We start from the raw sequence: 13275 nt of genomic DNA on the forward strand, positions 1-13275 counted from the left end.
TCACCCTCAGATTGATAGTTTATCACCAACTTTTCCAAGAACTGGCAGTAAAACTCTCTGGCCTGTGTGGTTTGATTTATGATCTGAGGACAGTTCTAAATCTCTGAAATCAGAGCTATTGGGTTGGAATGTAGAGTTCAACATTCATATGCACAGGTTGCATAACCCAGGAAGATACAAAATATTCAGACCATATCAGTATATTGTGTCTTTTCCATCTGCTTCTTTGGTCTGTTACCCTCTAGTTGTCATGTGCATTCTGTGTTATGACCTCTGTAGCCAAAGTCTACCTTTTGCCTAGATTTTGGCCACCAGAGAATCATCACTCTTGGCAAATGGAAAAATGCATTGCCCTAAATTTTGAGAAGCCCTTCTGGTTATTTAGATCTTTCCTACTACCTAGTACCCCTTCACAAGTGTTTTCTCTGTATCCTTCTTATATTCCAAATACAAATGTTTAGTAAGCGTGTATATTTATATCAGGTTTGGTATCAAGGGTCTGAGATCTCTGATTGAAGTCAGTCACTGTTAGAGAGATAATAGATTACTAATAATAACCTGCCTGATCTCCCCTCACAATCAGGAAGGAATAATATTCTTGTGTATAACTCACAGTGGCTAAATTGTAATTCTGGTAAAGATCTGAAAATATCCAGCTAACACACTAATAAGATTCCTATATTACCATCCAAATACTACTCATTGAACATCCACTTTATATCCTGACTTCCATCTGGATCCATTGTAATGTAGTCTTACATTGAGATATGTGGACTGAGCATTGATTGTACCCTGGATGTGTTAACCTAAGCTACTTTGTGTGTGTTCTGGTAGAGAGAACTTGATGCTCTGCCTTAAAAGTAGAGCTGGAGAAAGTTGGTTCTTTGAGGATATTCATTCATCAGTTTGTAAATAGTAAACAATTATCTTGTAAGAGAAGGTGTTTTTTGAGATATGTAGTTTGTCTTTCAAGGCAGAGTGGCTGTCAGCAACTGTGCTATCTCTGAGTGATCCAGAGTCAGTTCAGGCCCATCCGTGACAGATGTGTGGCTCTTTTGCAGCATTCTTCATACATTCTTTGCTGTGCAGAACACAACTCAGATAATGGCTTCTGTGCTATGTATGATGCTGTAGCTGTCCTTGTTGCCATGGTGGTTTATGGTTTTTAAGATCTGTTTCTCTTACAGGAGCTGCTAAGTCGTACATCTCTTGAGACCCAGAAGCTTGATCTAATGACTGAAGTATCTGAGTTGAAGCTGAAGTTAGTTGGCATGGAGAAGGAGCAAAGAGAGCAAGAGGAAAAGCAGAAAAAAGCAGAGGTGAATGTGGTACACAAACTCTGGTGGGTGGGAAAACCTTCACTACTGTAAGCTCAAACCTATGGGACAAAGCTGTCCTACTATGGACCCAGGCCATCTGGTCAGCCCTAATCCTGGCAGCCGCTAGGTGCCAGAAATACTTATGCACTGGAGACACAATGATCGGCTAATACCAAGTTATCAGGTTTTGCTGTGGCTGCAATGTTCAAACCACCCAGTTTTGGCTCTAAGGCTTTATTTTTTCTCAAAGTGCTGACAAGGATGGAAAAGGGAAGCAGAAATAAGGAAAGTTTCAAACAAACATGGAGGACACAGATCTTCTGTGAGAATTCAGTGCACTGGGTAAAATCAGCCTTCCAGTAGGCTATCACTTTATCCAAGTAATCTGGAGGTGTGTGTGTGTGTGTGTGTGTGTGTGTGTGTGTGTGTGTGTTTGTGTGTGTGTGTGTGTGTGTGTGTGTGTGTGTATTTGTACTTTGTGGTGAGGGCACACACTGGTACTGGGGCTTGAACTCACGGCCTCATCTAGCTCAGCTGTTTTGCTTGCTTAGGGGTAGGGCTCTACCATTTGAATCATGCTTCCATTTCTAACTTTTTGCTGGTTAATGGGAGAGAAATGTCACAAGGACTTGGCTGCCCAGGTTGGCTTTAAACTGTGATCCTCAGATCTCAGCCTCATATACAGCTAGGCTTATAGACATGAGTCATTGGTACCTCACTAGAGACATTTTTGACATGTATTCTATTGAAAGAGGTGGAATCTTTTTTAAAATTATTTTATTGTTAAGATGTTGTACAGAGGGATTACAGTTACATGAGTGAGGCAATGAGTATATTACTTGTCAATCATTGTACCCCTTCCTTTCCTTGTTGTTGTTCCACTGTCCCTTCCCTTCCCCACCTCCCATACTCCTACTCCTCTCCCCCTCGCTACCTGAAGTTGTAAAGATCGTTTCCAATATACTGTCCTGTGGGTATTCTTGTTGCAATGGGTCATCTTGTGTCCTTGTTTCAGTGTTTTATTATTCCCCTTCTCCTCCCCAGATTAGACATATGTATGTACAAAATGCAGGGTACCAATATCAAGTACAGTGACAACAAGGGATATGCCATAGGGGAAAGAACATATAAAGGAAACAACAACAACCAAAAAGAAAATCACATAGTGCATTTAACACAATAACAATGGAGATTCAGTGTTGTTTTGCTCCTGATGGCTCATGCAGGTGAGCCCATGCACATGCCCTTTCCAAAAGAATGTTTTCTTGATTTTGTTCCATTTTCTATAGGTACTTAGAGAATTTTAGGCTTAGAGCTCCTTTACTTGAGAGCAAGCAGGGTGTTTTGACCTTGAAGTACCTGGAATGGTGAGATATGAAAGATAAGTTGTAGGTTTAGAAACACCTCGGCTCATTTACTGACCGATCTGCTCACTTAACACTCTAAACTTGGACAAATTTGTTACTTATTCTCTCTGAATTTAATTTTTTTAATCTTTAAAATGGGTAGAATGGTAGGGACCAAATAAAACTTTTAAGAATTAAGCACTTCTCATAGTGTTCTGCATTTTGTGGATATTTAGTTTATCTTCATCTCCCCCTGTTTAGGCATTTCAAAATTCAAAATATGAATATTGTTCCTTTCGGGTAAGTGCCAGGATTATTTGCATAGATACCTGTCATATTTTGGTTTGCTAGAGAAATACTAATGGCCAGTTCTTACATGGGGGCACATTCCTTCTATTGCTCTTGCAAATGCACTTCTTAGTAGAAAGTAGTGTTGCTGAAAGAAAGGCCTTTCCCTTACGGGGAGAGCAATAGCTTCCATTGATGATAATGCAGTTCCATTAGATCTCCAGAGCTCACCTGAGCTCAGCTACTCACTAGCTTTTGTGTTCCTGGCCACATGAATTAACCTCTAAAGTCTCTGTCTCTTACTCTATTGGACATGGCTAGTGATACTTGCTACTTTTTCATTGTTCTGAAGAGTAAATGAGGTCTTGTGCATGTAGCCCTTAGCTTACTGTGGAACACAGTAATAGCGAGCTCTTATGGGTAACTCCCTGGTTGTGTTATTAAGCATAGTAGAAAAGGAAATGTATACTTAGATATGTTATTCACACACTGTAAAGGTCAGACAGGTCATACAGACCAGTCTGTGTGAAGTATAAACTGAATAGGCCCTTTCTTAAATAATCTAAGGCAAACCATTGACTTTTACCTGGTTTAGTCATTTTACCAATGCTCTAAGATGTGATTACATGTGAGCAGATTAGGTCTTTGGAGGCAGAGTTCACAAAGCTCTGGGAGAAGGCTCAGTAACAGAGACTCAGCTCAAAACCACGTATGTAACAAAAACAGGGAGGAAAGAAAATTTTGTGTCACAGCTTGATAAACAAGAGTTAGTATCCATTATGACTGGATCCAGGAAGTATCACAGGATCACTGAAAATCTGTCTTACTATATCACTTGGTCCTTATTCTCAGGAAGGCCAGTGATAAAGATGGCTGTCTGTAGTTGTATACACATATCCTGCTGGTCTGGCAGCTTTTAAAGAGATTCTCTTCCTCAGAGAATCCAGCAAAATCCCCAGGTTGGCATCTCCGTCAGTCAGTTGAGTCATGTGCCTGCACACATCACTCTCGGGATCACACATATGCTGTTTGGGAGTGACAGTCCGTCTGTGGAAGAAAGCAGTTAGTGCTGAGCCACAACAACTCAGTCCCTTTGCAGGGATTATATTAGGAAGGAGAGCTCCTGCTTCTTGGATGTAGGCCCCTAGAACAATTGCTTTCATTTCTCTGGTCCGCTTCTTTGTTAACCTCCCTTGCTTCCTCCCATCCCTTCTCTCCCTCTATCCCTCCTCTTTTCTGAAGGATTGTTTTTATGTCTATGTTGTTATTTTCCAAGAGGCAGCTCATGCTTGAGGTAACATAGATCCTGAGCTTCTGACCTCCCTCCTATCAGCTGTCAGCCCTTCCCTGTTGCTAGTACAAATATTAGGTTTCCATGTGGAGGAATTTGGTAGGCTGTTGAAACCTGTGCTAATCGGTGAACAGTCACATGACCTGAAATAAATTCTTCATTCTTGTAATTGAGCATTCTTTTGGCTAATATGCCCAAGACCTCTGCCACTCTTTTTAGCTCCCTGGAGCACCCTTAAACCACACTGCTGTCACATGATGGAAATGTTTATTCTGAGTGAGACATTTTGCTAGCTCAGGTCACCTGAGGTTGTAATTGCCTGCAAAAGAATGGAATGTTACTTCCCTTCCTAAAGTGGGTATGTTTTGTGTTTTTTTCCCCCCAGTGAATGTATGTAGCCCAAGGACTGATGGTTGTTAGATAGCCAGACCTGAAATACACCTCCTATTTTAGTGACCTTTTTGTCACTATTACAAAATGCCTGAGAAAATCGCCTTAAAGGAGGAAAGATTTACTTTGGCTCCCAGTTTCAGTGGTTTCTGGGTGTGACCAGCTGGCTCCATTGCAAAGGACCTGTGGTGGGGTAGAGCATCATAGTAGCTAGAGCACGTGACAGAGCAGGCTGCTTATCTCTTTTCAAACCTGAAGCTAAGAGAAGGGGCTTTAGTGCAAGGGACAGGCTTACGCCAACCATACTCCTCCTCCTAGTTTCTATCATCTTTCAATAGCCTATCAAATTATGACTCTATCAATGCTTTAATCCATTGATGAAGTCAGTCCTCATGGTCCAATCACCTCCCCAAATCCTATCATGTACTGACAAAAAAAAAAAAAAAAAAGAAGCCTTTAATCCATGAGCCTTCTGGGGAATTTTAGTTTCAGCCTAGTTTAGATTTTATCCTTAATTTTTATTTTATGTTTCAATGAAGACAAAAAGAGGCTACTGTTAATAAGAACACTACAGGTTGCTCCTTTTGCTCTATTCTAATTAGATCTAAGCCATTGTGCTGTTCCCATCATGAGTTGTGGACATGATTACTGGAAGCCCTTCGGTAAGACCTGAGGACTTGGAGGTAGGCTTTCTTGGCAGCCAGTCTTGCTCAGGAGTTGGTTGGCAGTGGTCCCTATGAGATGTGGTGAACACTGGCTTCCTGTTTGCTTGACCTTTTCCTGTCATCCTTCTGCAATGGTTTGGAATCATGGCAGTGTACCCAAGATTAAATCAATTAGACTTACTCCTGAAAAGCAGGATTGCAGAAGTATGATTGACATGGGAAGGACACAGCAGAATTAGGATGATTGGATGTGAAAGAAAGATCTAGAGTAAAGGAATCTAGATCAAATACATTTTAAAGGCCTATTGATCAGAAGGATCTTGGAGAAGGGTTTCCCCATGCACTAGAGCTTCAGGGAGCCTGCAGCTGGGTCTTGTTGGGAAACCAGGTGGGTTCTGAGAATAATTCCCAGAGAAGCTTAAGAGGAGTAGGATCTAAGACATGCCAGTTGTGGAGTCATCTCAGTGGAGCGGGGATTTATATGAACAAGGAGACAACTGGAAAGAATCTTTGGGATTTCTTAGCAGAACTTGGAGTATCTTGCAACATACTTATTTCCTCCTGTGGCCTGGATCTTTGAAAAGAGGGATTCTGATTTCTGAACTGGAATGAGAATGATGTCTTTAGACCACAAAATGAAGGCTGAGAATGCTTTATTTGCTTAGAGATGAGCTGACAGGCTGAGGAGAGCTTTATAATTTTTGTTATCATTTTCTTAATTTGTCTTTTCATTAGTGTTTGTAATATACTCCATATATATGTGTATATATATATATATATATATATATATATATATATATATGCTCAATATGTCAAAAATACAAAAGGTTTTATAACAAAAGGTATCCTGTACACCTGACCTTCAGCCAGCAGTCAGGAATCAATGCCATCAATTTATTTAGTTTCCTTTCAGAGTTGTCTTATACATGGACAGGCAAATTCATGTTCTCTCTCTCTCGCTCTTATTTTTGTCAAATTTATAAAATAGGCTTTTTCTTTTTTTAAAAAAATGTACCAATGCCAGAGCTTTTAACATACCAAGTACAGTAAAAAAAAACACTTCCTTGTTCATATTTACATCTATATATTTTCCACACTTCTGACTATGTCATAATGCATTTAACCAGTTCTCTTTTGATGGGCATTTAAATTTTCCCCAAGATACTGCTATTAATTACAGATGATGCTATGGTAAATAACTTTACACAGGCATGAGGATTGAAATGGAGTAGATGAGTCAAGGGTACATGCATTTAAAATTGTGATATATTTCCAAATTGCCCTCTACAGAGCATAGAGGTTACATACCCAGAGTGTAGGGGAGAAGAGGGCTGGGCTAGTATTAAACTCAGCATGAAGGAAGAGAGAAAGAACTAAAGATAATTGTGAACAAGTTTAACAGGTCAGAAGGGGTGGGAAAGACTGTGATTATGGGAGGTGCTCAATATTTCAAATGGAAAAGAACCCTAAAAAAGCACTTTGATGGTTGGCAGAGCAGAATTAATAAACAAAATAAGCTGAGATTACAACATAGAACTACCATTACCACCTTATAAATGTCTCCTGAACTTCCTGATATGGACCCAAGAGTACAACAGTATGACTGAAGGGTCTGTCATGTAAAAGAAAAACAGACCTGGTAAGAGAGGAGATGGGCAAGTCCTGGAGGTAAAGTATTAGAAAGTTAAATTTAAATGCCCAGCTGAAGGAACATATAATGAATACATAATGCAGAGAACAAGGAGAGCAACTCAGCAGTGTTGGCGGGCACCACATGCTCACACTGAACAGAGGGAAGAAAATAAATGCATTCCGGATACACATCTTCAAATTGTGAGTACACATGAAGGGCAGTAATGGAAGGAGGGGAGAAGCATTGTCTGCATAGCACCTAAAAATCTCCAGTTGAATCCAGTTGAAGTATTTGAAAGGTTTGTTTGTTTTTCTCACTTGCTTACAGTCTATTCAGAGGCTAGAAAACAAAACTGGGAAAACTGCTAGGCTGGCTTTCATTTTAGAGCAAAGGGAGACACAGACTTAGGAAGTAAAGGGGGTAGGTGTGTGGAGAACAAGTGGGCATTGTTATTTGAAAGTTCATGAAACTGAGTAAGGAAAAAATGGCATAAACAGCTGAGCACTTTAAAAAAGTTTAGAAATAAAAAGGCTAAGAATTCTAGAAGAAAAGACTCAATACTATCAAACTGCTAAAAACAATTTAGTTCTGACTGTGCCATCTTACAAAGAAGACCATCAAAAAAGGGAAGGCTTAGAGGTACCACAACAGAAGCCAGGCTTCTAAGGGGCCCGTATAGAAGATATAAAGGACTCTGACTAAGGGGAATGAATACGCACCTGTATGAGCAGTACCAGGAAGGGCAAAGCCCAAACCAATGACCTGCTAAAGACAATAGAAAGCCTTGTTTTAAGAAAAAAAAAGTGTTTTTAGAGAGTCAAAAGTGTTGACTTAATTCTCTAACTGCCTCTGGCAAGTGCAAAAACTTAGGACATCAGTCCTCCAGAGTGCTTGCTGCAAATGAATTTTAAGGAATCAGGCAATCAAGTGACTTGCTGGAAAACTAGAAACTTTCAAACTGTCCTCTTCTGGATTTCAAAATGGCATTTAAAAAAAAAAAGAATTAGATGGACTCTGATTTATTGATTTATTGAATTTGGGGGTCAATCTTCTAGTGGGTTATGGGAAAATAGAAGCTAAAGTGGACTGCACTAATTGTCATGGCTTATCATGTAACTTGTTGTGACACACTGGCACCGGACAGACCCACACTTCAGTGAGGTTTCAAAACCTTTCTTAGGATAGTCTTGTGACAAGACATAAAATACAGGTTAAAGGCTGAAATAGGCCAACTGGCACATGAATGAGTTTAGAGATATGGCCATTGTCATTTATAAGTGTGGTAAATATACCTTATTAACCACATCTGAGGTGTGGACAAGAAGTATGGGAAGTATAGACATGTATGGAGAAATGTGCTATCTAATTCTGTGGGTCCCCGCTGAACATCTGGCCTCTGATGTTCTTCCTGCTCAGATGAAAGAATCGTTAAGACTGTGTACTTCAGATGTTGACATTCAGGAATGGTCATCCAATATGGCACAAAGGGGCTGTTGGGGTGGGAGTGAGGGAAATGTTGTGAAAACTATAAGACAAGCCCAAGGACGGGCCAGACCTCATACCAAAAGCTGTGTGTTTCAGTCCCTGTGAAGAGAGGGAGCCTTGGAGCCCTCATGCTCACCTTCTGCACATCATCTTCCGTCTGTGCCACTCTCCTAAGGAGTTCTGTGTCTATGAGCTCACTGACCTCATGTGCTTTTCTCTCCTTTCTCTTCCTTCCCACAGTCTGTTCTGAATATGATCAGTGAGCTGCAAGAGCAGATGTGTAGGCTGCAGCTGGACATCCACAGGCAGATTCAAGCCCGCCTGTTACTCAATAGGGACCACCCCAAGGAGGAGGTGGTGGCTGGTGACTGCGTGGCCGAGCCCCAGCCCTGCAGCCAGGATTGTGCCCCTGGGGAGGGGTCACCTGTAGGAACCACACTTAAGTATATCAGAGCATGTGTGTGGGGGCCATTTTACTGGTGGAGGGCTGGGGTTTCTCCTAACCGGAACAGAGTGATGTGGTTTAGCATGGATCTAGTATTACCTTGAAGCACAGCTTGGACTCACTCAGGCCTCTAGAGAAGTGAGGGGGAACTCTGGGGAACCCCAGTAAGTAAGGTCTGAGCAGATAGGGTCAGCCTTCAGACAGGTAGTGACAATTATTTCTCCCATAGCTGGAAGCAAAGCAGGTCAGATGCTCTGAGTGTTGGGACATCTGTGCCAAAGGACACAAATGAAAAAGACACAAAGGAAAAGTCCTGGGTCTTTTGAGGCATATGAGGCAGATGATTCAGAACTTACTTCTTCTCTTAGACTTCATTTCACGTGACTTTCTTTTTTCCAAATAGCATCATGGGAAGGAGTCCCTACAACTTTATGTTGAAAGAGGTTTATCCCCAGGGACAAAACAAAGAACAAATTTCCATTTATTATGAACAATTACGTCATCATTTGTATTTCCAGGGGGGAAAAATCTCCCACATAATTGTATTAGGGTGATTTCACAACCTCTGGGCCATGTGCCAGAGAAGTCACAAGAGCCTGAACTGCATTGTGTCCCATGGTGGCAGCCATCAGGCAGTAGTATCCTACACATTTCCAGTTTTTTCCTCAGCAGACATGATGCCCTCTGTGGACAAAATAAACACCCTGGGAAGATTCATGCAGAACAGAAGACTCTCCCCCATATTCTGGCTCTCAGAGAGAGCCAACAATCCTCCTAGAAAAGGATTCTGAATCTGCTTTAAGTCCAAACATATGACCTAGACTGCACATCCAATGATGTTGGACATGGGCACAGTAGCCTTAGTTTTATAAGGCTATTCTTTCTTATAGATATTAACAGATGCTCACCTCAGCTATGATAAGGCAATCATAATAAATTACTCTATAAAAATCAAGTGAATTTGAATTCACAGCAGATTGTCCCAGAGTGCAAATACCTCCAAGCCACTTAAATAATGACTGGAGTATCAGGTATTCATCCATAAATCATTCCTATCCACCATGTGGAAGGACTTGTTCAACAATCTGAGTTTCACAAACACCCCATGAAGTTTACAGAATAGGTGGGGATCCAGCTACTAGCAACCATACAAATAGACATTTGGTTAGAAACTGGGTAGGAGATACATTGCAAAAGGAAATGATAAGTACATAGGTTGGGTCCTGAAGGATGGGCAAGGAGTTATGCTTGTGGAAAGTTACATTCAGAGGGAATGGTGTGTGTGTGTATGTGTGTGTGTGTGTGTGTGTGTGTGTGCGCGCGCGTGCACGCATGTGCACGCATGCATGTGTGTGCATGTGTGCATGTGTGTGCAGGCCCAAGCTGGGAAGAGGAATTAAAAATTCTCTGGAAGCCTAGAAAGAGAAGGAACACACAAGGGGCAGATGAGGAGCTGGAGCAGGCCAGGATATCCTGGTTATAGATAAAGTTTATAAGGTTTGAGAAGCAAGGGAATGTCAAGATCAGATGTGTATTCAAATCCTGATTTTCCCATGAACCTGTGGGAAACATCAGTGGATTCAAGACCACAATGGAGAAACCAATGAAGAAACTGTCTGGCTACCAACCCTCATCGCTACCGAGGGGTTACAGCAGTAGAGCAGAGAGAAAAGAGGCATTCTAGGAATTTTTCTTTGCAGGTAGAAATAAGAAGTCTTGGAAATAAATCACAAATGTAGGGAGAAGGGAGGAAAATACCAAGAATGGCTTGGACCACGTTTTCTGGCCCAGTCAATGAGATGGATGGAGATGCCATTTAGTAGGAGACAGATAACCTTTTGGGGAGAGTTGGGGATTTAGAGTTCTGATAGTCCTTACATGCCTGTAGAATATCCACATGCAGATTTAAAGTCAGAAGTTTGTTGTTGAATTTGGCAGTTAGAAAACTTACGGAAATAATGACCTTTATGGCAATTCTTCTGATAGGAACTAGTCAACAGGCCAGTTGCCCCTTGGCAGTGCTCTTCTTTACTGGGGTAATTTAAAAGCAGAAGTCCTAGAGTAAGAAATTTCAGTTCCAATTTCATTACATACTAGATGCATGAACTAGGGAGATTTGTTTAAACTCAGCAACCTTTACTGATTTCATGCTATCCAAACAATGGTCTCCATATTCTCAGCCAAGCCTTTACACATCTGCTAATACTTTACGCATCTGCTCCAGCCCCATAGCTTGTCTATTTGCCTCCAGTCTTTGCTTATTCCTGCCTGTCTTCTCCCATCTTTCTTCACCTCTGGAAGTGGGTACCCGTACTGGAGCCTACATTTGGAAGTAGCATTTGTTGTCTGGGTGTGTTTCATTTCTATCCTACTGGCTGTTGCTTCTTCTGTGAAGCTTTCTAAGATCACCCTCTCTCCTCCCCATCCTCCTCCATGCCCCACCCCCAGACACACTGGGTTCTTCTACCTTTTATATGGAGCTATGCTCCCAGTTTGCTTGTTTCTACTTCACAAGCCTCCCTGTTTCTCCCACTCATGCCTGCATTTCTGGCCTACTTTACCTGTATATAATATAGGCATTCCCCACGGAAGACACAGATGGCAGAAAAAGGGGCAGACAGAAGAGATTCTAAAAATAATAGGACAGTTTCCTTTCTCTTATGTCTGGAACTCTCTGGCCTTAATTAGCCAAACAACTTTCCCCCAAATGCAGACCACATTTAAGTACTGGAGCTGCAGGATGGAGCCTGCTGCAGTTGCTACCATGGCCTGTCCCCCTTATCCCCCCCCCTCCACCTCCCACTGCATCCTCTCTGCATGAGCTTAACCAAGTTTGGAGACCTAGCTCATGCTCTGCAGGCATGACTTAATCTTCCTTCCTCTCCCCTCCAGGAATTACTGCAAGAGCTCAAACACCTCAAAATCAAAGTAGAGGAGCTGGAAAATGAACGGAATCAGTATGAATGGAAGCTGAAGGCCACGAAGGTAAAAGGGCAATGTGATGCTGTAAGTGAGAGAGCCTATGGAAGTGTCTGGGCTCATACTCAGAGCTCCCAGTGGCCTAAGTTTGGAAGTGGAAATCAGGACCACTGTGTGAACATCCAGCATAGCCCAGGTTGTGCAGAGACAGATCTGATTCATGAAGCCTTCTTACAGATGAGTTAACTGAAATACAGTAGAGTCATTCCTCTTGATGCATCTGACAGTCATTCACTGACATGAGCTGAAAGGAGTGGTGAGTTGAGTGAAAAAGTGAGCAATCCCCTGAGCTAGCAGGGAAGCAATTCCTCCAAAACCATATGAGCATCAGCATTGTGTTGGGAGCAGCATTTTATATTTAGCAGTCCTTTTCATGATTAGCCTTTCAAAATAAAGAGACATGCATTTTCTGGAATGAATGCATTCTTAAAATGTTGAATTACTTCTTCAGTCAAATTATATTTCTATTAAACTAGGAAAGTTGCTATGCAAAAGACACCAGGAATAAATCCTGTAGTGGAATCTTAACACTACAACACTACTTTAGGAAGTTCTTCAGTTTTCCACTTAGTCCTTTTCAGTCCCTAAGGGTGGCTTTGTTTTTCAGTGTAGTATCGGTGGAGCCTGGATCCTGGGTTTAATAATGCACAGCATTTGTAGGGGCCCAGAGCTCCCATCCCTGGTTGATTGCCAGTCTTCCTGGCTGTCTTGGTCCTCTTGCTGCACAACTCTAGCTCCCATGGATCAGGTAGTAGCAGCCAGACTGTACTTTGCCCTCATGGTCAGAAAGAGAGCTTCCCACCTGTGAGACAAGTAGCACTCTAAAGATAACAGAGTGCCTGTAGTGTCTGGGCTGTTCTGTAGTGATTGGCACAAGAGAGACTGCTGAGTCTGTAGATAAATGAGCTCACACAAAGTAACATTTAAGAAAGGAAAGACTTTGGAATGCCAGGTGCTAGGCTCTGGTCTCTGCAATCCCATATCACTGGAGTCCAACTGTGGAGCCAACAGATAAGTAAGCATGAGACACTTGGATCCTAGCGGATCAACACCCACCCTGTCCACATCCAAGACAGGTTGGGAGATTATCTTCCAAGAATGGTCTGGTCCTTGTGGAAATGAGAGGTTTTTGGGTTTAGAGTCATAAGTCTAAGATTCTCAGAAGTCACCATCAACATTATTCATATACCCATGGGCACCTAGCCTCTGAGTACGCCAGGTTGCTACATGCCTATGTTGTGGAAAGCTCTTTGGCCTATGCAGACTTGATTCTCTGCCATTGTGGGTGAAACTAGAGCAGAGGCACTATACTCCATACTGAACTTGGCAGTTAGGAAACCTGACCCCTCATCACCTCATTTTCCTTTACATGGACATCTCTGCTTCATGTAGAGAATATTGGAGAAGGCATATTCAGAACCCTTGAGGTGAACT

The 13275-nt window shown here is 41.9% G+C and overlaps 1 protein-coding gene across 8 annotated transcripts in view; it reads left to right on the plus strand.

Annotated features, from left to right (window-relative positions):
* The window catches only part of Ppfibp2 (PPFIA binding protein 2), a 136957-nt gene that overhangs the window by 93529 nt on the left and 30153 nt on the right, over positions 1-13275 (plus strand). For all 8 annotated transcript variants that reach the window (XM_070035225.1, XM_070035224.1, XM_070035228.1 and 5 more), the window contains 2 exons: positions 1188-1319; positions 11755-11847. In XM_070035225.1, coding sequence (XP_069891326.1) covers positions 1188-1319; positions 11755-11847 — 225 coding nt within the window. The remainder of the gene's footprint in view (positions 1-1187; positions 1320-11754; positions 11848-13275) is intronic.

This window comes from Dipodomys merriami, unplaced genomic scaffold (genome assembly GCF_024711535.1).
Source record: "Dipodomys merriami isolate MVZ:Mamm:240054 unplaced genomic scaffold, mDipMer1.0.p SCAF_25, whole genome shotgun sequence".
In the NCBI taxonomy this organism is placed as follows: Eukaryota; Metazoa; Chordata; class Mammalia; order Rodentia; family Heteromyidae; genus Dipodomys; species Dipodomys merriami.